The sequence below is a fragment of the Syngnathus scovelli genome, chromosome 2 (assembly GCF_024217435.2).
Source record: "Syngnathus scovelli strain Florida chromosome 2, RoL_Ssco_1.2, whole genome shotgun sequence".
Classification (NCBI taxonomy): domain Eukaryota; kingdom Metazoa; phylum Chordata; class Actinopteri; order Syngnathiformes; family Syngnathidae; genus Syngnathus; species Syngnathus scovelli.
The window spans coordinates 9,244,977-9,271,755 of NC_090848.1; the positions used below are offsets into that span (position 1 = coordinate 9,244,977).

At 43.2% G+C, this 26,779-nt stretch overlaps 1 protein-coding gene and 1 long non-coding RNA gene across 6 annotated transcripts; one reads left to right on the plus strand and one right to left on the minus strand.

Moving 5' to 3' along the window:
* Positions 1-299: 299 nt before the first annotated feature.
* Positions 300-25,162, minus strand: tmcc1a (transmembrane and coiled-coil domain family 1a). 5 transcript variants are annotated; one of them, XM_049753766.1, is made up of 7 exons: positions 25,023-25,162; positions 19,627-19,682; positions 19,004-19,374; positions 5,035-5,268; positions 4,221-4,906; positions 2,843-2,978; positions 300-2,109 (listed from the first exon to the last, which is right to left on the minus strand). In XM_049753766.1, the coding sequence occupies exons 3-7, from the start codon at positions 19,244-19,246 to the stop codon at positions 1,795-1,797; spliced, it is 1,614 nt and encodes a 537-aa protein (XP_049609723.1). In that variant the 5' UTR covers positions 19,247-19,374; positions 19,627-19,682; positions 25,023-25,162; the 3' UTR covers positions 300-1,794. The 5 variants fall into 5 exon arrangements, with proteins under 5 accessions (XP_049609723.1, XP_049609725.1, XP_049609724.1 ...); XM_049753768.2 differs by lacking the exon at positions 25,023-25,162 and adding an exon at positions 19,791-19,989; XM_049753767.2 differs by lacking the exon at positions 25,023-25,162 and adding an exon at positions 19,755-19,989.
* On the plus strand, positions 2,871-6,501 carry LOC125988484 (uncharacterized). The gene is made up of 3 exons (XR_011086465.1): positions 2,871-3,012; positions 4,056-5,288; positions 5,381-6,501. It is a non-coding gene; the product is annotated as an uncharacterized lncRNA (long non-coding RNA).
* Positions 25,163-26,779: the final 1,617 nt, after the last annotated feature.

Consider the following 26,779-nt stretch of genomic DNA (forward strand, 5'->3'; position numbering starts at 1 on the left):
AGCGTGGGTGGGGTCGAGCAGGGATCACCTGGAAAGCACAGCGAGACAAATCGGCCTTTGCACGCCAACCTGTTTCCTTCGTGATAACCAGACCCCAGCCTCATCTCCCTCTCCCAGATGAGCGCGCTCACATCTATTCATACTGCCCACAACGTTCCACGCCCGGATCTACCGGGCACAATAAAGGCTCAACAGCGCTATCTTGTGGCCACATAATGACAATGTTTTTCCCTGCTGGGACAAACAACAGGATTTGATTAAGGACAGAAGCGACATCAAGAGAAACAAAAGCACATCAGTTAGCCAGGAATGCATTTTTATTGACTTCACACTTGGAAAAGCATATCAGAAGGCACAGGAGTAGTTTATCATGTAAACCAACGTCAAGGTCAAGCCAAGGTCAAACGGCTCACTCACAACTCGCCCTAACGGAAACTTTTGGAATCGAGATAGGGGTTTTCCATCATGCGATCCCGACCTGAGTGCCCTCCTTGTGAGGTTTTCTCGACAAACCGTCGCCATCATAGGCCGGAGCTGTACTATATCGAGTTGAGTGTTAAAGTGCCAGCGTGTTCATCCGCTTTACAGTGCTAGCTCAGCTTGACGTTTCAGTGACAGGACCAAAAAAGGCAGGCAAATATTACAAAATACTTCACATACATAGTCCAAATGTTAAAACCGCCCCGCCCGCCTTTTCAAATAGCGTCATCACCACCAAATAAAATGTTGCCATTCACAACAGACCCGCTGGCAGGCCTGGCCTGAGTCAGCTTTGGCAACGCAGGGTGACTTCGCCATAAGATAAAGCACGACGAGCATAGAGATAAGAAGCAGGAGAGTGCGTGATGAAAAGGACACGCTCCAAAATGGGCAGATTTAACAGGACTGACAGTGGAAACGGCGCGCACTGCGGATACAAAGCAGCAGCAGCAGCCTCCCGGCATATCTGAGATGGAGCCAGATAAGCGCCAATGGGCTCAGGTCAGCCTGGCACGAGCGATCCAATTTGAACATGAAATTGCTTTTACTGAGACAATGGACTTTTCTTATGTATTGAACAACACATCTGACTCACATGCCATTTGTCTTCATTTCACAGGCGCACACTGCAAACGCAGCTGAGGTTCGACAATGACCAGATGTTGTTCGGGAGCTGTTTCACATGGCGAGCAGCCCATCCCAGCCGGCATTGCTCCTTAAGTGCGGCTCATACCCACTTGAAATTTAATTCATAAACAGCTTCACTTCTAAAGAAAATTAAAACCCACATCAAGTTTGCAATTAAAAAATGGTGAGGAAGAGAAAAAAAGTCTTTAGTCGTGGCTACTCTCCAAGGTTCCGTCGGAACGCATTTCATCTCAGCAAAATGAGGTTTGAGGTTTTGGTTGGAGTTGCCCAATCGTGGCGTTTTCACCACATGTGTCTTTGAGGTGAGATGACTAAAACCCTCCTACTAAAACCCTGCTACATGGAACTGAATAAAATAAGGTTAATTACAAAGAGTGTTTGTTAAAATCTAGAGTTAAGAAACAGTACAATGCAGTTATGTGAAGGGAAATCAACACAACAGTTGATTTGAAAGAAAGAAAAAAAATGTAAACAGTTCAGTCCTTTGTTGACTGAGGTTCCTTCGTCTCTGAGTCGACCCCGAGCCGCTTCCCAAATGAGCCTGTCTGAACTTTCAGCGAGTCCAAAGGCATCCACGCGGCTCTCTTGTCAAAGCCGCCGCGCGACGGTAGCTATTTGATTTCGTCACCTGCCGTGACACGTACCCAATTAAACGCGTGGCGGCGGTCATCCCGGGGGCCGCAGAGCTTGTTGCATGTAACCAGAGAGCGCGTCCCAGTTTCTCCACAAGAAGGCCGAGAGGATAACCAGCAGGAGGGTGGAAAACGAGCGCGAGCGCGTCTTCATCAGAGGCACCACGCAGTTGGCCACGGTGGACACAAAGACCAGAAGGACAGCCATCAGGGCCAGCAGCACGTTGATCAGTTTGCCTAGGAGCGTCCTGGCCGTGGCGTTTTCCAGCCCCTCCAACTGCACCACCTGCTGTTGCTGCTGATGGAGCTCCATCTTGGAAATTCGCGTCTGACACGCCTCCAGTGCCTCCTGCCCAAAGACATTTAACAACAGGTCACTAACAATTCCCTAGTGCTTACATTTCTTTGGTAGTCACTCTTGCCTCATAAAAGCCCAACAACTCAATCAATGCAGATCTCAATTGCAGTTGACTTGCACTCCCTTGAGTTCAATTTTTTTCTTTATGTCGTGTCGGTTTATTAGGGACAATAATGAGCACACTGTGAGTGCACTCTTGAAAGAATTTCCTTAATTTGAGAGCGGTTGCATGTGATTAAAATGTAATAAACTAATGCCATTCCTCAAAAATGATCACCACATGATCACCACATTTTAATCATGTGCAACAGATGCGAATTAAAGACTTTTTTTTTTCACTGTAGGCTTGAAAAAGTTGTCAGACAACTCAAGCAGCTGAAAAAGCTCTCCACGAGTGACTTCCCGGCATTGTAGTAGAAAATTATTGACAGTTCCAGTATACGGATCGTGAGCACCCCCTACCGGCGAGGAAAGGCGCAACAGAAACAGAAGTCACCTCCAAATAGAAGGCTTGTGTTGTGACTAAACAAACAGACTGGGAGGATGACAGCATTGTTGGTTTCGTCTTCCTGTTTAGAGTGTCAACATGCACGTGCGTGAGCGCCACGCACTCTCATTCTTTTGACAGTTGAAACGTGACGCCTCGTCCACGTATGCCTCAGGGTGCCGATGACAACACACCTTCATGTCATTGTTTTGCGTCAAAATGATAGACGGGACCAACCTGACTGTCTCGCGCCCTCTCGCACGACTGGTAGGTAATCTTCTCCTCCAAGCTGGCCATCTCCTGTTTCAGGTTCAGGATCTCATTCTGGTGAAGTTCTGTCAGGTCATTCAGCTGCTCCTCCAAGTGTTCACACCTGAAGGCACGCACACACGCACGCATGTACGGACGTAAGTAAGAAGCTTAAAGAAAAAAAAAAACACACACACAGTAGAAATGGACACAGAAGCCGCCTAACTCAAGTGTTGACAAGATTAGGCCGCGCTAACTGATCTGCTGATCTAATCGTCCAATCAGAGTGCCACGGTGACAAAACGCACCATGAGGCAACAGTAGCAAAGATAAACATGTAAAGCAGGGCTTCTTTTGGTCAGTGGAGCCAATAACAGTGAGGAGACCACAAATTGTGACATGCATTACACTAGTAGCGCCCCCCAGTGGTAATTAATGAATTCCAAACTGTCTAATGTAACAGTGGAGTGGCCTATTTTTTTGCAAACCATTACTTTTGTTGACCACAGTTCAGTTGTATTTAACATTGAACGAACTGTTTTCAAACATTTATTTAAGTAAAATTGACAGTGAACTTAAGCACAGTACATATTGAGTTTTGGTTTCCTTAAGCAGTGCTGAAAGCTGGTGATCTTAAAAAAAAAATAAAGAAAATTCTGAATAAAACCTTTTGATGACCATTTTGGCCTATCCTAATGTTGGTCATGATAGTGGAACTTGGACAGCCAAGTATTTTTTTTTTTAAATGTTTGAGGTTTAACACTATTGTGCTAAAATGTATTAAAATATATATACAACCATAATTGTTCTGTAGACAAAAAAAAAACTTGTTGCTTGATCCTCATTGCCGAAAAGGTGAAGAATTCATACGGTTTCTGGAGCCACTTGGCAAAGTGGAGCCAAAGACGTGTTTGGTTGTCATTTCTGTGGCATGATGGCTTGAGATGTCGCAACAGAGAGACAAAAGAAGTGTGTGTATGATGCACTCACACCACCATTTGTGTGGCCTTACTTCCACGATACAAAATGGCACAAAGTAGAAACTAGATTGGTCGCAGAGTTAAAGAGGAACTAAATGAGTCGGACTTCTACAAAGCATGTAGGGTGTTTCAAATTTGTGACCCATCACTTGCACACTTTGTGTTGGACACTCATCCTGAAGCAAAACACCACTTTTTTTTTTTTTTCTCTCAACCTCCAGGCTCAGGACCGGCAAAGGCAGCAGCATATTATGCCAACTACACTGCTTGTGTGTCAAACAGGGACTTTCTAGGGCAATCTAATATTTTCTGAAGATTGGAGGTTTTTCACCAAACTAGGACTTTACGCGACCGCTCTTGAATGTGGTTGGCTGAAAGACGCTTACCTGAAGCGTTCCTCGTGCAACGCCTGCATGAGGAGTGTGTAGTCCCGCTGATACTGACTCTTCAAGCCATCCAGAGTCTCCTCCAGCCTGGCCTGGTTCTCCCTCAGCTCCTGGACCTCCTGCAGCAGCAAGTCCACGCCAGAGGTGTGAGCCCTCTCCAGTATATTTCCCTTGGAGCTGGGGGGGCCGCCGGGCGCCCCCGCCGTGCTGTTGGCTCCGGCCGAGCCGGAGGTGGCGCTCGAGCAGTCGTCCTCGCTGCCGTACTTGGGACTGGATTGGAAGTGATGACCGGCGGCGCCCAGCGAACGAGCCGCGGCGACGCCTTCTTCTCCTGAGGGCTCGTCCAGCGAGTCTTTGAATGACGAGATGTTGTCTGCGCTGCCGAACTTGTTCCGGATCAGCGAGGCGATCTCGCGCGGCTTGGAGACAACGGCCCCGGCGGCCGAGTGCGTGGCGTGGGAGAAGCTGGACAAGCCTCCCTTGACGCTGTCCACCACACCCTCACTGAAGCCTGTCACTTTGGCGCCCACATCCTTCAAGCCTTGCTGCATGTCCCGAAGAACATCCTTGGGTTGCCGGGGGATTCCGTTGTGCTCTGCTTCCCGCAGCTTACGGTGGTAGTGATCCAGTTTCCTTTGCAGCTGCTGGATGCTCTGCGCTGACTTCTGGTTCTTTTTCTCAAAAACCTGCCGGCGACAGCAAATATATTTTAAATACACAATCCACAACAAAATAGGGGACTAAAATGAACTATAGAGGTGAAGTGATTTTTGAAGAATGAAATGTCTGAATTGCCCTTAAATTGGAAAGCTACCTGCTTAATGCGCGTGCTTTGCTGTTTGTCCGCATTGTTTGCCAGTTTGAGGTATTCGGCAACATTGTCGTCTCTGGCTGTCTGCTCAATCTTAATCTGTTCTGTGAGTTTGAGGATCTTCTGATGCAGCTGGGAGATGGCCTGCTTGGTGCGCTGAGGATCCAGAGTCGCATCGTCCGAAGAGTCGACAGCAGGAGGAGTTTGGCTCAACCCGCTCACATCCGACCGCTCGACCTGCAACCACAACACAGGAAGTGAGCGTGATAGTCACTTGAAGCTACCAATGACTTTGAGAAGAATAGATAGTATGTGTGGCATCGCGATTTTTTTTTTTTTTTGCTGACAGATGAAGAAGAAGGTTCTGCTTTTCTGCTAAATGTCATCTGAAAAGTGAGAAGTTAAGAAGTCCACTCGCGGGCAATCGTCGCAAGACTTTTTTTTTTTTCCATTGCAAACTTTAGTGAAATGAAAGAAGCCAAAAGAAGAAACTCAGAAATTCAAGAGCAAATCTCTAAGAAGCAAAGCAAACCCTGGAACCTCGGGTTACAGAACACTCCTTTTTACAAACAATTTTTCTTCTTGTGCTACGTAACCATCATCGGCAACACTCAAATCGCATGAATATAAACTGAAAACTTATTGCATCCCTCCACGGCAAGAGGCAGAAAGCTTGTGGCAGAAAAGTAGGGCACTCTGTTATTATCGTATATTTATCAGACTGACAAATGAGAATTTTTCACCAGTGGTTGCGTGCAATAGAAAAGGAAATTAATCTTTTAAATGAGAATGAGAGATTCAACTTTGTGAATATTTCTTTAACTAAAAGCGAGACAAGTTTGCATGGAGAGATGTAATCAATTAAAAGACAATTAAAAATGGATCAGAACTTCCCAATATTTTATTAGATAGCAATTTTCTTTCGAGGGGCTACGGTGCTCATTCCTTTTCTCCTAAAAGATGAGTTTTGGGGCTGAAATTGATTAATGCATTTTCATCTCTGTCAAAGGGGGAAAATGACCTCTCTTTATAAGTGCTTTAGGTTACAAATAGGTTCGTAACTTCAACACTGACAGTTATAATGATTATTGTACAATGACTCATAAAGGGACTTTTCCAACTGTGGAATCGCGGCGGTTAAGTTGAACGCACAGCTGATGTGCTCACTGGAACCCGTTATTTTGGTTTCAGATTTAGGAATAGCAACAAGTGGAGAAATATTATCTCAATAAACGCAGTTAATCTTGGAAGAACATCTAATGGTTCTACCTGTCACTATGCGTCACTGACACGGTTGAGTAAATAATTCATTTTCGGACCAACGTCTGTCCCTTCTAACTTTGCACAGCCACTTGCTAATCCTCCGCATCAAGTCAGGTGGCACTTGACAATAAAGTTCAACACGCGAACACTCCAATAAGCTTTTTTTGCAAGTGAGTTAAGAAAATCAACGCTCACCTTTCCGTTGCCCATTCGCAGGAACTTTTCCCAGTGCATTTTGGCCAAAAACGAAGGTTTGCTTTCATCTATCCACACCGAGACGGTTACAAAGCCGTGGCGTCAGCGTCTGTCAGTCTTTACACTGACATTTCTTTCTTCTTGACAGCTTTGTCTGTCTGTCAGTTTGTGTGCGGCACTAAACCGGCGGCCGTCCGTCCGCGCGGCTTGCTGTGAAAGTTCTGACCTCAAACCGAGCGCTGTCACAGATAGTAGCACCGCCTCTGTCATCTCTTAAGGCCCCGCCCACAACCTCTTTCATTTCTTAAGGCCCCGCCCACAACCTCTTTCATTTCTTAAGGCCCCGCCCACAACCTCTTTCATTTCTTAAGGCCCCGCCCACACAACCCGGACTATGACGTCATCCTGCTAATCAAGAATGACCGAGGAGATTGCGCGTTTATACAACGGTTTGGGTCAACTTTGATGGTTAAAATAATTACTAAAATAATAATTAAAATCATTTTTTTCCACTTAAAGTGATGGTGTTCAGGGTTAGGAGAACTGTCTGTGTTAGCACTGTGGCAGCATCAAACTGTCCACGGACAATTTGTTCCTCGACACTCTGATGTCTTTGATTTCTCTTTGATGTCTTGTATGTTTCTTTATCTTTTTCTTTGATTTCAGTTTGATGTCTTATGTTTCTTTAATGTCTTTTATGTTTGTATCCACTTTGATTTCCTTCACCATTATGATTGCTCAGGTGGGCTTTACCAGTATATTAATAAGGCCATTTTGAATCAAATTCAGTGACAACTTTCGACTTGCTGTGAGCGGATCCTTACTACGTGAACCTCATGTATTCAGTCATCAACTCCTTTGACGGGATGCGATCGAATGTATCAACGATATTATCAAATGACACACACGAACACACAAATGTCCTCATAGTAAAATTCAAGCTGTAAGTGTAAATCAGTGATTGTGATCATGCTGAGCCAGTCGAGAAGTCGAGAGAAACATAGACGTTTAAGAAATCAAAGTTCAAGTCTTAAAAAGATTTTCACAGTCTCTTAAGAGTAAAAAAAAAAAAAAAAAAAGTATTCTTAAAAAAAAAAAAAAATCATGCTCTTTTAGTCCCTTTCAGGTCTCCCTTAGTGGTCACCACCACAAGTGCCTCATTTACTCTTCTTTCTTTCATTTTCCTCAATCATCGCCTCAAAGTGAACCTCCCATCTATTCAAAACACAACTGGCTAAATTGATTCTTTAGAAAAATTTGCTAAATTGTAAAAAGACACCCGGTAGAATTCAGTTTGAGGTTATTCAAAGGGAACCGGGGGCAACTGTGAGGTCACGAAGGAGTCAAGATCAACAAGACATCAATACAGGAAGACTGCCAGTGATGGATGCTCTTTGAAACTAATTCAACTCACAGCCACTCTTGACACTGTGTGTCATGTGCCAGCCAATGGAAAAAAAATACTGGCAGACAAGAAAAACCAGTCAGACATCTTACACATGTAAGATTTAGGTACTTTCTTTGAGGGTTGCATACCAGATTTGACTATTCATTGGTAATATATAGCACGCAATTACTTCATACTGTTAAAAAAGAAAACAAAGTCACGTTTAAGAAACACTTTGCAAGCACGGCACCTTCTTGACGAGCAGCCAAGACAACGTCATGAATCTGGGAGCAAAAATAGCCCACAAGGCCGACACGACCCACAAGTGACACCTCATTGCAACACCTGCTCTCCTCATGGCGAGAAACAACGTAGTATTAATACCAAGTGGATGACAAGACAAGTGTGTGTGTGTGTGTGTGTGTGTGTGTGTGTGTGTGTGTGTGTGTGTGTGTGTGTGTGTGTGTGTGTGTGTGTGTGTGTGTGTGTGTGTGTGTGCGCGTGCACGCACGCATGTCATTCCATTGGTCAACAAATTTGAATTAATTGTATTTATTCAGAGATGCAAAGAAGCTTTTCTAGTTTTATTCTATTTTGCACTGATTCAGAATCTGACTTGATTAGTTTCAGGTATCACGATAAATAATTAATTAATCAAATATTAAATAAGTAAAAAGGCAAATAGTTAAATAAATAAATAAATAAATAAATAAATAAATAAATAAATACAAAAATAAACAAGCATGTTTACTTGTATGAAAAAGGCAAATAGCTAAATAAATAAACAAACAAACAAATAAATAAATAAATAAACGTTTATTTGTATGAAAACTATGCATAAATTAAGGGTTAAGTTCAGGATTTTTTGGGGTCTTGTTATAGCTATAAATTACAACACATGGTAAGATGTTATCTTAAAAAGAAAACATTAAAATATCTCAATTTATGTGCTAGAAAAAAGTCAAGACATTTTTAAAATACATTTGGGGGCACACAAATGTATGATTGTTATGATTAAGAATAAATAGCACAATAAGATATAAACTTCACGCCATGCGAGTTATTTTTTTAATGCAATCTGCGTTTTTACTTGTCTTACTCTCTTGTTCCACTAGCGCAGTGGTTCCTAACCTTGTTGGAGGTACCGAACCCCACCAGTTTCATATGCGCATTCACCTCGTTAGTGAATTTCTTTTTTTTTTTTTTTTTTTTATTCTAGACATAGATGTTTTTTACTGGTGCACAAAATGAGCCATGCATGAACATCACCTTGTTCAAAGAACAAAACCAACACAATGCATGAACTCACAACAAATTACATACTGGTAAATCAGAATTTACACAATAAATCAGGTATGTTCGGACCTCCTCAGTGGAGGCTCTGTCGAACCCCTGAGGTTAAGAACCACTGCACTAGCGTAATTGAGGAATCATACGTTCCTCATTTCATTACTTTCCCTTACTATTTTCGTGCCTTCCCCCCCCCAGTTCAGGTTTTGCAATGCATGCCATCAGATGGACATTATCCTACAGATAAGAAGGGCAAAGGACGAGTCAGTTAAAGCCTTTGAGCTGAAGATCGAGGTACAAGAAGACGCAGCGATAAGAAAGGCCCGGTGACCCAAACACACTGGCACCATCAGCGCCACTCATTACGTCAGTCAGTGACGTCATGTCAGTCATTCAGGTGCTTTCCGTGAGTTTGTTACAACTTGTTACCCGCGGGGGCTTGGAATTCGAGGCATGGGGACACGAGTTGATCCCTCAGACAAAAACAACAAAGAGACTACAGAGACTCTTTCTCTTGCCCCATGGCGAGCTAAACTGGGTCCACCTGCTTTTGGACCAGGTTGCGCAAAAGCCTGCGATCCCAGTAAAGCTGGTTGGAATAACTCAGATTTCACTCGGCCTTTCCTCAAGCTGAGAGGGACAATGTAGTCCGACTCTTCGGCTGTATCGGCGCTATCACTACAGAGCGTTACAAACTTGCATAATACATTGTGTCATTCATAGCACGCCACTTTCAAATGATGGGAGAGGATTGGGAGAGGTGATATGGAAAGAGGCCTATATAAACACACACGCACACACACACACGATTGTATTTTGTACAACTTATTAGAAGCTCTCGACAATGTGTTTAACATGACTGAAATGAAGAATGATCTATTGGACCGCAAATTTTTCTTCTTTATAAATTAAAATTAAAACTAAAATTAAAATAACATACAATACATGTTGCCAAGCCATGTCACACTTATTCTCAGATTTTTTTGCACATGGTTTTAGTTCCCACACAACCAATTAAGGCTGTGCTCAAACAAGTCACATAAGAAAAACGTCTTTAAAAAGAAAATCCGCATTTCTTTCTGCTTTAAGGGGTTCAAAGAGCTAACAATGAAGCCCATTCATTAGATATGGAAACTTACATAACCCCATGTGATGCTGGAAAAGGGGGTATTTCGCTCACACACACACACACACACACACACGATTGTATTTTGTACAACTTATTAGAAGCTCTCGACAATGTGTTTAACATGACCGAAATGAAGAATGATCTTACATCCTTAAAGTTGGATGATGATGATGAACAAAAGGGTGACTCACGGTGGTAGGTGTCGGAGGCGGTGAGGTGTCAGCAGTTACCAGATTGAAGATGACCTCCATGGCGAGAAGACACATACGCACATGTGGGGATTAGACTGGTGTTTGTTTTCCTTCGGGAAGGACAACAGTTGGCGTGGAGGTCAAGATCGCAACTCTGGGCATTGACCACTCAACACTCACTCGGGATGGATCCACTTCATTGCTCACTTGACTCAAAAGCCCACTGGGCAAAGACTTCTCTTGACTGCAGAAAATGGGCGAGCGAGCCTTGGGGATTTTTACTAACAAAATATCCAGAAAATATAGAATCCTATAATCCATGATTTGAACTCAGGGAGCTGAAACTGCCCCACACGCGTTCAGTTTTAATTAGAACAAACATTGGAGCTTTAACAAGCACGACTCCAGACAGCTAGCACAGAAGAGGAGAGCAAACGGTTTCCGCTATGGATACCTTGACGCTTAATCAGATGAAGTCTTCCAAAGCCGGATGAGGAGAAACATTGGACGAAAAGATCGAATGTGAGAGGAGAGCAGCAGCATGCATCAGGCGAAAAAAGAAATCCACGGGGAGCTGTTGCTGAGAGCTCGACGGAGTGAGTGAGGGAGCCTAGAGTTGTTGAGAAAAGCTTCATGCAAGGGGGGGCTTTTATTTGCTTGGCTGTTCCAGGCCCAATTACGTGGAAAGAGTGGCCTCCTTTTCAATGATCTCAACACTAGATTGTCACAGCCAATAAGTTTACCGAGTGATCTCGCGCTAATGAACCAGCTACCGCTGACCCCCGGCCAGCCGGGGGTTTTCTCCTGACCAACTGCCAGAACTGAAATTTACCCACATTGGGGGTATGGAAGACAAAGGTTTGGTCAGACAGATCAAACCCATGCAAAGATGTAGAGAAAACTGCAGATCCCACTTCATAAAATCATGTGATGATTACAAGGCATCCATTCAAAACCTCTTATGGGTGACGGAGTCAACATTCTAAAGTCACCATCCGAACAAATACGAGTGAATTCGTACAATCGATCTGCTTTGTAAAACATGTTTTGACTGGGCTACCATCACAAATAGCCATTATTCGGAATTACTGACATTCCCATGACCTTTGAACTAACAATGTGGGCTAAAACTTTGTGGTCTTGATGCAGAAAAATTGATTTCAAGAAAAAAAATCAGCACATGGATGACACCAGCCTGCTCCAAAGGAGGTGGGGGACGAGCAGAGAATGAATGCAGGCTTTAATGAGGCGGCGGGTACAAATCGGGAGTGCGGGAAGGATTTAGGGAAAAGGCTACTTACATAAGAGCTAGCCTCACTCACATGGAGAATGTGTGAGTGTGTAGGTCATTGATCCCCAGGACCATAAGTCTTGACATTGCAACACAAAATCACAAACCATCGTGTATATATATTTCCAAGCGGGAAATCCATCTTGGGCACATGACGCGGCATGGCTGCATTACATTGACGGACGGCACGTGGACATAAATAAAATACTAGAGCGCCTCTAGGCACAGCTGCAACTGTGAGTCATTACTCATCACTTAGGGTGTCAAACTCATTTTTGTTGCGGGTCACATCGTCATCATAGTTTTCTTATTATGACTGTCTACCCAAATAAAAGTATGAACGCCTCATATTACATACAGTAGAGACTACACAACGGATTGATGACTAACTAGTTTTCAAATCTGAAACAAATTAAATAAAAAAAATCAAATATTTAGAAAAGATGAATGGTAAAAACTATGCTAACGATAATAATTTGCAATTTTAGAACTGACATGATTTTGATTTGTCTTTGCGGGCCACATAAAAGGATGCGGCGGGTCGCATCTGGCCCCCGAGCCTTGGGTTTGACTTAGGGGAACTCAACTGTGGGCTTTTGACTTTCAGGTTTCTTTCAGAGACAGCTGAATTCCAATCATTCTGCACCCTCCGCCCGGCGACACTGTTTTGTGGGGGTGACATGCTCTCCAGCCGTTCCTGTCAGTCGAGGAATACTCAAGGGTGACTCAGACCTTTCTGTGCTCGACATGTTCATAACATACTCAGAATTGCATCGGGCTCTGGTGCACAATGACAACTTCCCCAAGTGGGCCAATCAGCTAGAAAACACAAAATACCGACAGGTGAAATTCACCACTGACATAGATGAAGGCTGGGACGGTATTTGGCAGTAATCTGTGGTCCGACTCCAGACCAAGTTGCACAGATAGACAGATGGACATTATTTTATGACGTATGTAAGTGGCCAATTGAGAACAGGCCGGATTATCTCACCGAATGACTCACTGAGGAGTTGAACTTTAGCATGTCATTCAACCTATCTCCAACCCACAACTGTGTCTTGTCCATAGAAGCCAATGAAGTTCTTCTACTCTTCTAGCCAGAGCAATACATTGTCTTGTGGCGTTCCACATGGCTCCGTTTTGGGGCCCATGTTATCTTGATTTGAAGTTAGCATTTATTTAAATGCAGACACGGGAAAAGTAAAGCCCGTGTACGATTCAAACAGAGCCTTTACTGCAGTGTTGAAGTGGGAGTCCTGCGATGGTCTCTGTCAAAGGCCCGATTATAACATGGCCGTGGTCTCCATACACATTTTCTTTTAAAATGCATGAACTGGCACCCCACATGGGTTCAGTTTCTAACTCACGCTAACAGATACCTTGTAAATAAAACGCAGCTTCCGGTGACGTCATGTCATCTGATCCGAGGCCATACATTATAATTCAATTATTAATTTGACATGCCCAATCAAACAAAGTGAACATATTATCAATTATTTGTGCACAGCTCTAGTGTGATGGAATAATGGACCAAATTGATGGAATACTGGTTTTAAAATCAGAAGTCAAGGATGAGAGTTTGTTCAATTATTGCTCATGTTACAGTAAAAACTCAATATTATCATGTCTTACTCATGACAATTGGACAATATTGGTACAGATTTTAGCAAAGATCATACAAGTTGACACATGATTTGACCTTTAGCCCTCTTCAACCAAAGTTTCACAAAGAGCTAAAGTCTTAGTTAAGTGACCCCTAAGGTCACTCAAACAAGGGGATTGTTAGATTTAGGCCTCTTTGGCACACATAATTACATAAGTGAGTTTAGCTAGGCCATTATAGCGCTGTGACCTTTCCGTTTGCTCAGGTCTTGTTTAACCTATCTACTGTATGGGATCCTTTGGCACACTTATCGGCTGAAACCAGTTAAGAACGTGGAGTCACACATAGGAACATTCCGACACACTATGCTGCTCTACTGTGTAGGTGTGGCTAAGACAGTTTAAGATCAAGAGTCATTTTGGGCACGAGAGACCTTCTGGCCAATATATAAGTGACAGCCAAAATTCATTTTTGGGCACCGAGCCATGGGTTAATAATATATGTAAGGAAACACTGCTGCTTTAATAGCTTATTTCACAGAGCCGATCAATGATGTCATTGACTGATTTGTCAATGAAAGATATTACGACCAATCACAAAATGTTTATAAAATGCAAAATAATGTAATTCAACCAATCAGATTAGCGTTAAATCTAACACGTGGTCACCATTGAGGAATGGATGGGCCAGGCTGTTCAACTGAGATCTATTTTGATGCGGCAGTCACACTTTCATGATAAAATCACAGACAAAACAAACAGATTGGAATTTTTTTTCATATTTTCGTCTAATCAGCAATTTTTCCCTACCATTTTATGAAGCGTCTTTGTGCTTTATAAACTTTCATTTGGTGCATTTTTGTGGGGCGCGCAAAAATAGGAACGTAAAATAAAGTGAACGAATGTTGTATTTGGTTGAGCACAATTTATTTATACTCAATTCATTGTGGTTATGTAATGGTGAAAGCAAAAGGGCACTGGTCCAAAATGCAAAGTCGGTCCGGGCCAGGATACCCGCAGTGGCGCGTCATTTTCTAGGCAGGATGAGGACGCTGAATAATCTAGAACAATCAATGCCGCTTTTTTTTTTTTTTTGCCCTGACTGATCATTTGGAGTGGCCCCATTCTCATCCGCATGAATCCAGGCTCTCTTCCGAATTCCTCATTCAGGCCTCAGTGCTGTTTGGGAAGTCTGAGCCACACTGCTGCCCAGAAGCGGTCCATTTCATAACAAAATGACATTGTGTGAATAGAAAGTTGCTTAGCAATGTACTTTTTTTGGTTTATTTCACCTGCGCTGACTATCCAACAATTAATGAGATGGTCTTTCTCTTTTTTTTCAACTTTCATCCAATTCAAATGCTAATCCACCATTAAACTAAAACCACGATTGATACTGTTACTTTGCTTGTATTGAAACTTGAGTCCTAATTAGAAATGAAACTCAGCGTCACTTCGCGGGAAGCAGCTGCTCAAGCATTCCCATTCACTTTGTCACATTTCTCGCTCCATGTGAGTTCTTGCAACCCGTACACAGTCATGATAATATTAATGAAATAACCAGGGAAGTCACCTAAATTACAAATACATTTATTTATACATTAGCTATGCCAAGGACAGGCACGACCACTAGGTGGCGGAAGGTATCATAAACTTGCTGCCGTTCATTCATTGTTTTCTGCTAATCTCTCAGCTTTGTGTTCAGGGAATTTTACACCTTTGGATGTAAACAGTAAACTGAGACGAGATCATCATGATTTCAGTATTCATGCTTTTGGTGATAATTGTGTTTGGTGGTGTGCTAAAATAGCAAAAATGGTGGGAAACTAGAGTATTAGTACACGTTTACATTTTTACTCCACTAAGGGGTGCTACCGCACAAAATATCTTATGTCTTCTAATGCAACTCTGTCCACAAAACACCACCATAACGCCTTCATTATCAAACTTCTGACTAAGCAACGAAGATGAGTAAAATGGAGAATATACCACAGCAAACCTGTCTGTGCAAGTCACATACGGAAATAAAGCTTCTGTCGTTTCTCACTCTGACACACAGGATGTTTCGATGCTTTTTAGGGGTGAGAAATATGCTGAGATTCCCTCGGGTTTGACATCACATTTGCATGCATGTACGTCCTATGTGGGTCAGTAGAGCATAGCGGAGCTCCCTGAATCCAGAGCCTCATTCATCATTCATTAGCTCGACTCAAACCAGACAGCGTGAGCAGGGAGTGGCAGTCATACGAGGTTACCCGTCTGTCTGTCTCTTTCCTCAAATTCACCTCAGAATGCCTTTATTGCATTCAAATACAAATAAATCGGAGTCAAACAAACTCATCATATAAAATGCACCTAAAATGACGTTCAAGTAGTAAATGATAAAGTGCTAGGCATTGATAAAAGTTTCATTCTTCTGCCTGTCATCATATGTCACTGGCATAGATAGATGAACAAAGATATTGGAATCAATGAATACGATTTTCAAATCCAGGCAGCACCCTTGATGATCTCATGGCACCCTTGTTTGGGAATCAGCGAGGACGGCAACATGCGGGTCAAAGTTGAGCATAACATCCTCGGTGACCCAAAATGCGGCAAGCCCGGAACGGCTGTGAAAACACTCTTGATATGCACGCGTGCATGCCCACGCTAATGTTCCCACACGCAAACTGTGGGAGAAGGAACCAGCTGCAGGCCCGAAATAACAACATAAAGGACGACCGACCGCAAGCGACTCACGGTTGACATCATGCAGGCACGTGAATCGACTGCTCGGCAATCAACTTGAACATCCAACACAAAGCTTGCAATTAACTTGATTGAGTTCCATGAAAAACAATCACGATGTATTTCTAAGCATGACATGACATCACTATGGTAAAAAGTGTTTCGACTTATTAGTCCTCTAAACGATTCCTCCGCTGCTCAAGACAGATGAATTTGTCCCTGACAAATCAAGCGGAAGACATGCTGGGTCACAATCTATTCATAGCGGAGGAGAAATGAAGTGGGGCTGCAGATTAGCATATGAAACAGGTTTGAAGTTCACAGCTTGCTAGTTTCAATTTCCCCACGACTCCATGAGTCACGCTATTCACTCGCGAGCATTCCCAAAGTCAACTTTGCTTTCTGTCCAGAGTGTACGAGAAGGCACGTGAGAAGAAACACAATCTTACCTTGGAATTTCCATGAAGACTGAAGCGCTGCACCATCTTCCCTCATGACACGGTTCAACCCTCCGCTTTGCTCCTTTGCCCTCATCTACCTCAAAACATAAACTGCCTGACGCTGCTCAATCCATAGATAACACACACACATTGAAGGAACATCCGCTGCCATCTTCACACATTTCACGTCTACACTGCATGTGCCTGCTGTGCAAACACTTGAGGAGAGTGAGATGGACGGATGAAAAAGATGAGGGAGGGCAAGCAGGGAAAAGGGCAGAGCTGCCTAATCACTCCCAAACACACACACACGTGCACAAATGTTTTGTCACACACACTCCCACAGAATATTTGACACTTGAGTTACACACGCACACACACATACACTAAAGCAGCGCCAATGACAAGACAGCTGTCATACACAAAGCCGGCCGGCGTCCTGACTTATCTCGAAGGAGGCATGGTTGCCTCCTGCTTCCTGCCTGTGAGAGGAGAGGAGAGGAAAGGAAAGAAGAGGAGGGGAGGAGGAGGGAACAGCTGACTGACTGCCTGTAATATGTCCCTGATGTGACGCGGGGGGGTCACAAAGGAGAAAAAGGCCAGCGGAAAGGAGAGAATGAGGGAGGAAGTATTAAAAAACAAAGACAAGGACAGTGCTGGCTTGATGGGAACCTTCCCCCTTTTGACACATCTGCAAATGGCAAAATGCAACCCTGGTCAAAACACCTTGAGGAGGACCTTCTCTGTTGCTATGGTAACCATCTAAGGGGCTAGTTCCAGGCTGCATACTGCATGTTTTAGGATAACCACTCGGATGACAATTGACGTGTTGATGTGCACAGAGTGATGGCGCACAGGTAGGAGATTGAAGATAAATGGGCAGCCATCAAGAGAGTGAAGAAGCCCCAAAAGACTGCCGCTTGCTCTCGGTCCATTACTACAATCCAGCTTGCTTAAACCGGATCTTTTCAACGCAACGCCTCACAGACTTCAGCATAACAAGAACTATGTAATAATAATAATAATAATAATAATAATAATAATAATAATAATAATAATAATAATAATAATATTTACAAACATTCTCATAAGACAGGAGACTAGTGATGATGTCAGTCACCAAAGCTATCACCCCATAAACCACCTTCCTAACTTTGCTGTTTGAACACCGCCCTCTGGTGGTTGGTTCGTCTCACTGTCACGTAGAGCGCATGAGATGACCATCGCTCTATTGCAGGTCGTCAGCGAAATTGGAAATGGAAAATTATTATAACATTTGTAAAAATAAAACTGATTCATTATTTCGCTTGAAATATTTTCCAGCTAATTTTGTGAATTATTTACCCATCCAAATGATGTCAAATGTAGCTGAGATTCCAAAAACAGACATACGGATGTAAATAAATAACCTGTGTACGTCTATCCTCCTTCGGTGCAAATAATAATAATATTCTGCCAAAGCAGAGCTCCCCAAGTTGCTACTTGTATGAAATATTTATCCATTGTCAGGAGATAATGTGCACAGCTTCCACAAACAACAGGGCTGCGAACATAGAGGCACTAGTTTACAGACGCAAAGTCAGCATTTTCCTCTTTGCCTTTTAGTTGCTATATTTAGCAACTTTTCCAAATGTACTAGTGACTCTTTTACAGAAAGATGAATCATTTTCACATTCTGTTCTTAATGGCAAAACAAAACCCCCAGGGATCACAGTGCACTTTAGAGCTAAACAAAATGGTGACATACATCGCCGGGACGAGACAAAAGTGAGAAAATATCAGCAGATGTACGTATTTTTTCAGAATAATAATATCTACATTGTAATAGGTCATTGAAGCCCGGTTCACATGGCAGGATTAGTGGCCCGATTTTAGCCCCGAATGTCCCAGGGTAGGTCAGCCACAATTCTAGTAATGGCTCCAAAAATAATATCAGCAGATAATCCTGCCGAGTGCATGTGGTCTGCTCAGACTGTTCTAGATATTCAACATGTTGGATTGTTTTGGGGCGTGTGCGCTGCGACGTGGCCATTTAGCCTATCAGAGAGCAAAGTGACGAGGAAGAATGGTGGGGAATCCAAACTCTGCTAAATACAAACCAAAAACTGGGGCTTCTTTGTCCGCCATGTTTGTTGACTCTGAAGTCACGTTTAATCTCGGGAGGTTTTGCGAGATTTTCAATCCGATGTGTTGTTTTTGCCGTGTGGCTGCACACCACACGCGGTACGTTCAAAACGCCTCAGCGCTTGTTACGTCCCAATCTGCACATTTACTATATCGATGTTTGCCCAGATCCCTTCAAAGAGCAACAAGTTTCTATGGTAACCTGTTTAAATGTGGCGGCAACCCAGCATGACCTACAGCACTTCATCAATACTGCACACTTCCAACTCAATGAGAGAGGAAGCAAAAGCTCGAGTTTCAGAACAACAGTATTGATGAGTCACTCACCCGGTCCGTCTCATCTGTTGACTGGTAGCCTGACGACAGCACCGCTTCGCCCCCTGTGCATCCGGGGGCCGGGCTACTGGGGGCCGTATCGGTGGCGGAAGAGGAGGAGCGCGGGCGGCTGACGTGCCGTTGCGGATCGTGAGTGTAGCGCCGATGTGGGGCCCGCGGGCTGCCTTTTAAGAGTGGGTCGCGGTCTCCGCTGCCCTTGTTGCGCCGGCTCTGCAGGCTGGTGCCGCGCCTCATCACGCCTGCGGGGCCGCAGCCCCGGCTGGCTGCGCAGGGATCCACGAGGCCGGCGGCTCCGTCAAGGTCAGGTGAGCGGGACCCCGAGGAGTCCTCGGAGGCGGTGCGGGAGAGGCCGCCTGATGAAACTACAGAAAAAAATAGAAGATACATTGGCTGTTGCTTGCATTCAGAGACAGACACTTACTTTAAGAATTGAGTCAAATAAAAATCAGAAAAGGTGTGGGGGTCATTCAACTTCCTGTTTGCAGACACAGCGTGGTGTGTTTAACACCAACAAAGGCCTTTGTCTCACGAACAAATTACAAGTCATAAAACAGCAGAGCAATGATAAATGAGGCAAAATAAGTAAAAAATAAAATAAATTGAAAGTGACTTACCATCAGTCCAAGTGTCACAAGCTAACAACCTGGAAGGATTCACTCTTGTGGATCATCTGAGAGAAAGCAGACACATAAAGGAAAGAAACTAAAGTGAATCATTTACTTGAATTTAAAAAGTCACTGACCTCGAGATGCTCAAATACACAAAATACTCCAACCACCTGTTCTTCGTGTAATCAGTAGACAGTCACTGCGCAGTAACCGAGATGAAGAAACAACATTGTGTTCTACCAGAAGCTTATTAAGTATCCTGCTGTGACATTTGGGCTTTCTCATGAGGCTCAAAATGATCAAATAGTGCCAACATTGTCGCTAAAATAAGCTATGAGTTCAAATCAAAGCCGTCTTGTCCGTATTGGTGGGAGAGCGATCACCTCACAACCGTGCAGGCGTCCGGCCCCGCCCTCCTCGCAGCATCACTGACTGACACTGCTGCAAAAAACAAGTGGACACTGTTGGGAAGCACGGCTTGAACTTCCTTTCAGGTCTCTCCGCGCTGATCCAAGCACAGGACTGGATTTTTTTTCCTTGATTGCTAATGCTTTTATATTCCAACTAAATCCTCTTTTCGATGACAAAGCCTGACCGTCACACAGAATCCGCTTTAATACCCGCACAATGCAGTCATTGCCACACCTTCAAAACAGGATACTTTGCTTCCAACTTTCCTTCAATTCACAATATAATGCTTGAGAGTTTCGGTTTGCGTAGAGTGTTGTGTCGCCGCTGCATGACGGCGATTATCAGCAGTTGGTGACAACCGGGGTCAGCGGCCTCGGCCAGTCAGCAAATGTATCGCAGTGGAAAGGTGAATGTCAAACAATGACACAGACAATGGCCCCTTTGGAAACATGTCGAGTTGGCTCATACCCATCTGCACCACAGACACACACACACACACACACACACACACACACACACACACACACACACACACACACATACTAACTATGTGTTGCGACCGTCAATGTTATTGTCTATGAGTGAGGTCAAAACACATATTATGGATTTAAAAGGGGATCGATTTGTTTCTGTTTGTATCCGTCCATGAAATAATGCTTCCTTCCTAAAAACCCACTTATGCTGCTTTGAGGCAGAAGCAGACAACATGATCAACTGCAACAATTTGCAGCAAAGTGCAAAACAGACGGGACAGAGGATGCACACTGCAAAAAGCCTGTGACAGCCATAAGCACAGATTCGTGCAAAGAAATTGACCAGACAGTCACCTTGGGGGCCAGACCCTAAACTAAAAATTAAATAAAAATCAAATTTGGAAATAACATTATTATTTGATGTTTATTGTTCATATATCTTTTTCCATTTCAATACAAAACTGAAGGCCTGTCTAACCTTTCTGAGTCAGGCACTAGCTTTAGTGTGGACCACATGATACTTTCTCTGTACTCCTCATAAATCCAATTGCGGGCCGGACTGGACAATTCGGCGGGCCGGATTTGGCACGCCGGCCGCCAGTTGATTATCGTTTGGCCTTGCGTGAACTGACAAAAACTTATCTCATTCAGCAGATGTGTTGGGACAGGATTGACAGGAAACATGAACAATTGTTATTGTATTCCGTGTGTGTGTGTGTGTGTCTGTGTGGGTGTGAGTGTGTGAGTGTGCGTGTTTTTCATTTTTATGCCTTATGTGCTGTCTCTGGGAGGCAGACACTAGCATGTTGGTATCAGTTGAGAGAGCGGAGCAGATGACTTCATCATGCTGCAAAAAGTGTGATAAGAAATGCAGCTTGCTCTTTGTATGGGAAAGAAAAGTGACAGGGGGCGACAGAGGGGCGTCAGCGGCTTGGACGGCGGCAGTCCTGCGTGTGCCTCCACCCGGCCGTGTCAGGTTCAGCCGGCTGGCTGTGAGTGCGTGTGACTGAATGGCTGAATGGAAGGTAGTTCGCGGCGGACAGAAGCGGGCACAATGTCCTATTGTGCAAGCAGCAACTCTCGGAGGCCCAGCTGACAAACTGTAACACTCAGCTTTCCAGCAACACAACCGACTCACACACAAACGCACTCCCACGCTGTCGTGTGCATGAGGAGCAAAGTCAAGATGGATTGACGATTCTCACAACAACAGCACATGGGAGCTTGATTTCAGCAAGTGCGTGTGCACTTCAACAAAAGCAATGGTTGCACTGAATGACAAGACAAGTTGATTTGTTTTGCCCTTAAGAGTCTCATAGGGCTCCTAATCGAAACCTCCAACCTCATCAAAATACAAATATTGATCGACATTCGAATGAAAATGAATGATATTCTGCAATGTGATGAAACGTGGTATATCAGAAAAGGATTGTGTTACTATGACGACGAGGTTGGAGGCGAGCTGTTGTCACAAGGCGTGCGGCTATTTGTGCAAAAACAGCCTCAATTCTAAACACCTGACATTTACACTTCGACACCAAGCATCCAAATTACACTTGTCCATGAAAGTTTAGATGCTTTCACGTGGCACGTAAGCCAGACACATCACTCCGTCCGTCCCCGACGTTTCCCAACATTTCATTATATGCCTCTTCCCAGAAGCTAATGCTAATGGGAGAAACCACTGCAGCTCTGCTTACTGGTAGCCACTCAGCAGATCTCGCTGCCAAGTCAGGGGAAAAGAAAGTTGGAGTGGGGTCGCTATTATGCAAAATCAAAATGCTCCTCATTTCATTTCACGTTTAGAGCAGGGCAGGTACTCCCATCACTTATTATATATCCATACATTTGATGCTATCTTTCAATTACGTTTTGAACTTTTTATTTTAAATGTGCTCAAGTGTTATTTTGAGATTAAACTTGAAAAAACAACATTGTTAGTCTAAAAATATAATTGCAAAAGTCACTTTTAACAGCCACTATCCAAATATAACAATGGGTCTTAAAATGTTGATCATTATTCAAATCTTCAGGAACTCCCTTTTTTGAACGATGTATCACATCGTCAATGTGGTGGGAGGAAACGTGACGAGCGCCTGCGAATCTTCCGTGGCACGAAATTTAATGTGCAACGGATCGGCCTTGTTTACAGGACGACGAGTGCGAGCGTGTGCTGGACAACATGTCATGAATCATTCACTATGTCCGCGCCGCTGCTTCATGTTGGCTGCAAATTCTTGGTGCGTGCCATAAAAACACACGACAAGAAGCTTGGCAAACATTTGATCCATGTGAGAACTGCAAACGGCCTTCTGAACCACAGAGGTGTTTGGGTCTCAACAGCGGGAATGTACGGAGACGCCAGATGACACCTCTTTGTGGATGGAAGGAGATGACGTCTTCTAGCTAAACTTATGCAAACCAGGAAGCTATTTATTTAAAGTGTGTATGTCTCCAACTTCCAGCCCAAATTATTGTGATGATGTCCACTACCTTATTGCGCCCCTTTCCTCAAAGCGGGTACGGAACCGAGGGAAGCGGGCAGCTTGTTGCTACGAGAAACCACAGCTTTTAGAAAGGAATTTCACCTTCATTGGGGAAGTGTGGGAGTCGGTCATACAGGAGACAATGCAGCTCCGGCAACAAAAGAGCACGACTGCGAGCGGTCTAAAATTGGAATGAGAATTGCAATCCAACTACAGAATGACAGTCGGTGTTGTGTACGGTCATTGGTAGCCGGATTATCATGTCAACCAAAACTGACACTCAGTCACACACTAGCAAATGAGTTGATTGTTTCTTCTCGGCCAAATCTGAGCATCTCAAATATGAACAGAAAAACGTTTCAACGTGACCGGCGATATAACTTTCCCTTATTTTCCAAATGGACAAGTCTATCAAACTAACAAATCAGAGGCTGACAGGTCATATTTGACATTCCGCAACATTTCTGACAATTAAAGAGCTGCTTATTAAATAATCAGATAAGCGATACAGATGGCCAACTGCCTCCAGATTGACATTGAATCAAAGTGTGACCAGCGGCAATACCTCTCCGACGTTCTAAAAATATCCACAGAGAAAGATGAGCTTGGCTTCACTTCTACGCTCGTTGCCTTTCCAGCCAATTACGTGGAGCATGTGAAAGGCAAGTAAGCTGTTCATCTTGTCATGTCCTCCACAACTGCATGTGAAGCTCAAGCTGGAGCGGGCCACCAAATCAGAGGAGGGTAAACCATTTTTGAAATGCAACTAGGTGTCAAAATTCATGTGTTACAAGTAAGTGAGTAGTTTAATTTATTATTTAATTTATGATAAAAATATTGGTTATTTGCAGCTGTAATTTGATTTGTGTGGAATTGGGTCTAATATAATTGTTCATCGCATCTGTGACCATAGAGAAGATGTGCCTTAAATGTTTGTCTCGTCTTTCCATTGGACATTCTTTCGGAAGATTTTTGGCTTGTCAAGTTTTTAAAAATGATTTATTCCCGCCATTTCCCGTGAAGTCAAGAACAAGGATGGATGGTGCAATCAGACAGTGATGTACCTTGACCTTGGAGTTGACCTTTTACTTTTTATGGAGGTTGTTCTGAGCTTTTTTGTTATTGGTCGTATTTACCCTCTCTTCAATTTGTCATTAATTTTTCTCCACGTCATGAAGGTTCACTCCAGTCTTAGGAATCTTAGAGGTGTGTGTTAAATGTGCAACTGCAGTCACAGGAACACCAAGCAGCTTGTAGCTTTTATCTTTAATGCTTGTCTATAATTTATAACTCTCTCGCTTTGCATTGTGTTGTCCATGTTCAGTATGGTACACACCAAGACACAAAATAGCACAGTGACTACTAACTACTACTTTTAAATAAGTTTGAAGGCACCTGTGATGCAAATAAGAGGACACACCTTGATCTCACATGAGTAAAATGATTTACAATATTTTTTAGATGAAGCATAATTTTTGTCTAGGCCTGTTTCATGAGTTACTTTTATTATTTAATCGTAGAGTAATCTATGAATTAAAAAGTAATCCTCATTATGTTTTATTAATTGGTAATCTTATTTCTATTTTTTCTAATTGTCTTAAAAACATTTAATAACATTTTTCTTTCATTAACAGCGCGGTATTAACAATTTTGTCAAAGTGTGTACATGATATGTATGTTATATATGACACGTCAAGTGAACACACGTGAGATGCAAACTCTTACGAAAGCACACGTCTAAAAAAAGAAAAATTGTAACCTCTGTATCATCCCGCCAACAGCTCCACGCGTAAAAAAAAAAAGGTCAACCAGAATGCAAACAGCGTGACAGTCGTGCAAACGGACAGAAAGCACGTCGCGTGCGTGTTGACGCTGTCAGCAGCTTGACAGTCCCGTTAGGATGTCGAGTCCTGATAAGTCAGAACTGCTCACGGGAGCGAACAGCAACAGCAGCGATCTGCGGCTGCTTTCCGCGCACAAAACGCACCAGCCCGCATATTTTAGCAAAAACAACGCCCAAGCTGACACTTACATGGCAGGTGAATCACAAAGTGTCTCGCCGAAGCTGGACTGGCTCGGCGAGTGCCGGGTGCCCATGAATTGCTGCGTGCGTCCGCCGTCAGCTACTAACTACGCCCCGCCCACTGACGTCAACCCGCACGACATCAGCAGAGATCGATTCCTCAGTCGGCCGGTCAGAGGTCTCACTTCAATGACTTCGCAGCCCAGGCGAAGGCCCCAAAATAACCCAAATGTTTTCTAACTACAGCCAAGTAGGTAATAATAATAATAATAATAATAATAATAATAATAATAATAATAATAATAATAATAATAATAATAATAATAATAATAAATAGCTTTATATAGTGCCTTTCAGGACACCAAGGAACTTATCAGATGAGACAAATTGAAAAAACAAAACATTGTACTAATCAATGCCCCCATAAGTTCACACCCAATTTTTTTTTTTCAATTGATCTTAAAAACACATCAAAATATTTGATCTGTCATGATTGTTTGAAGTTAGCCTGGCAAGCCTGGTGGATCTGGTGAGCCTGGTAGCCGTTCACTGCAAATCAACTTGGCTCAAAATAAATCAGCAAATCAAATTTGTTTACTTGCTATGACATATCTTTCGTGACCTACGTCAGTCTTCAGCGCGAATGTCCATCACTCAATATTAAAAATGGTGATGCGAGAGTGACAACTTTTATTTACCATTAAACTCAGTTTCAAATAACCAACACACAGCTATTAAAAGCAGCATTGGAAGCATTCGTTTAAAAAGAAAAGGTATAGAAATTTATGTACATATGAAGCCCTTTCAGACTTGCCTGTGATTTAGGGCTATATAAATAAACTTGACTTGACTTGACTTGACTTGACTTGACTTGACTTGACTTGACTTGATGTCACGTTCACTCTTTACTTGATTGGTTCTGTCTGGAAATGTCTGCTCAGCTTTCAACCTTCGTTAGGGTATTTTTTTTCCCCCTTTACAAATTATCTGTACGTCACGAAATATACCGCTAGATGGCAGCCTTAATGCACAGTGCCACGAGCACCTGCTGCTGGTTTCCAGTTGAGGAAAATAAAGGGAGTTAGAGCTAGGTGTCAAACTCTTGAGCCACTCGTGAGCCAATTTGTAGTTGTGGCTTCCCTCATTGGGCAGTTGTGACGGTGAAACCGAATAAATGTTTGGAAATCTCATCAATCTTACCAGTTTTGAAATCAGAAATCAAAACTAATAGTTTGTTGAATTATTCTTCAAGTTACTGCTAAAAGAGTAACAAAAATGCAACACTTCAAAATTATTGATTTCACAGGACAATTCAGTCTTGGTACATATATTAGCAATGGTCAAGGACTTTGAGACATGAGTTGCTATTGCGGGTCACACAAAATTGTGTGGTTGGCCAGATCTGGCCCTCGTGCCTAGAGTTTGACACCTATGTGTTCGACATTTAGTTTGCTGTCCGCCTCCTGCAGGTCTTTGGCAGTTTGCACTTCCTGTAGAAATCAGATTAAACTGTTATAGATTGTAATTGACCCTTCAAATTATTGTTGCCACATTGAAAATCTGTTTGATTACTGATTTAAAAGGTCCTATTATATTAATCAAGGGATGAAATTAGATCAAGTACAAGTCATCAGCGAACGAAGACCTCTCTCTGTGCTGATTGGTGACGACAGTATTTTTGCAGAAATCTGTTTTGGAAGAATCACACCCAAAATATCCCGTAGCCCAACAAAATACCTCTTTAGCGTGTGCCGAAACGGTGAGCT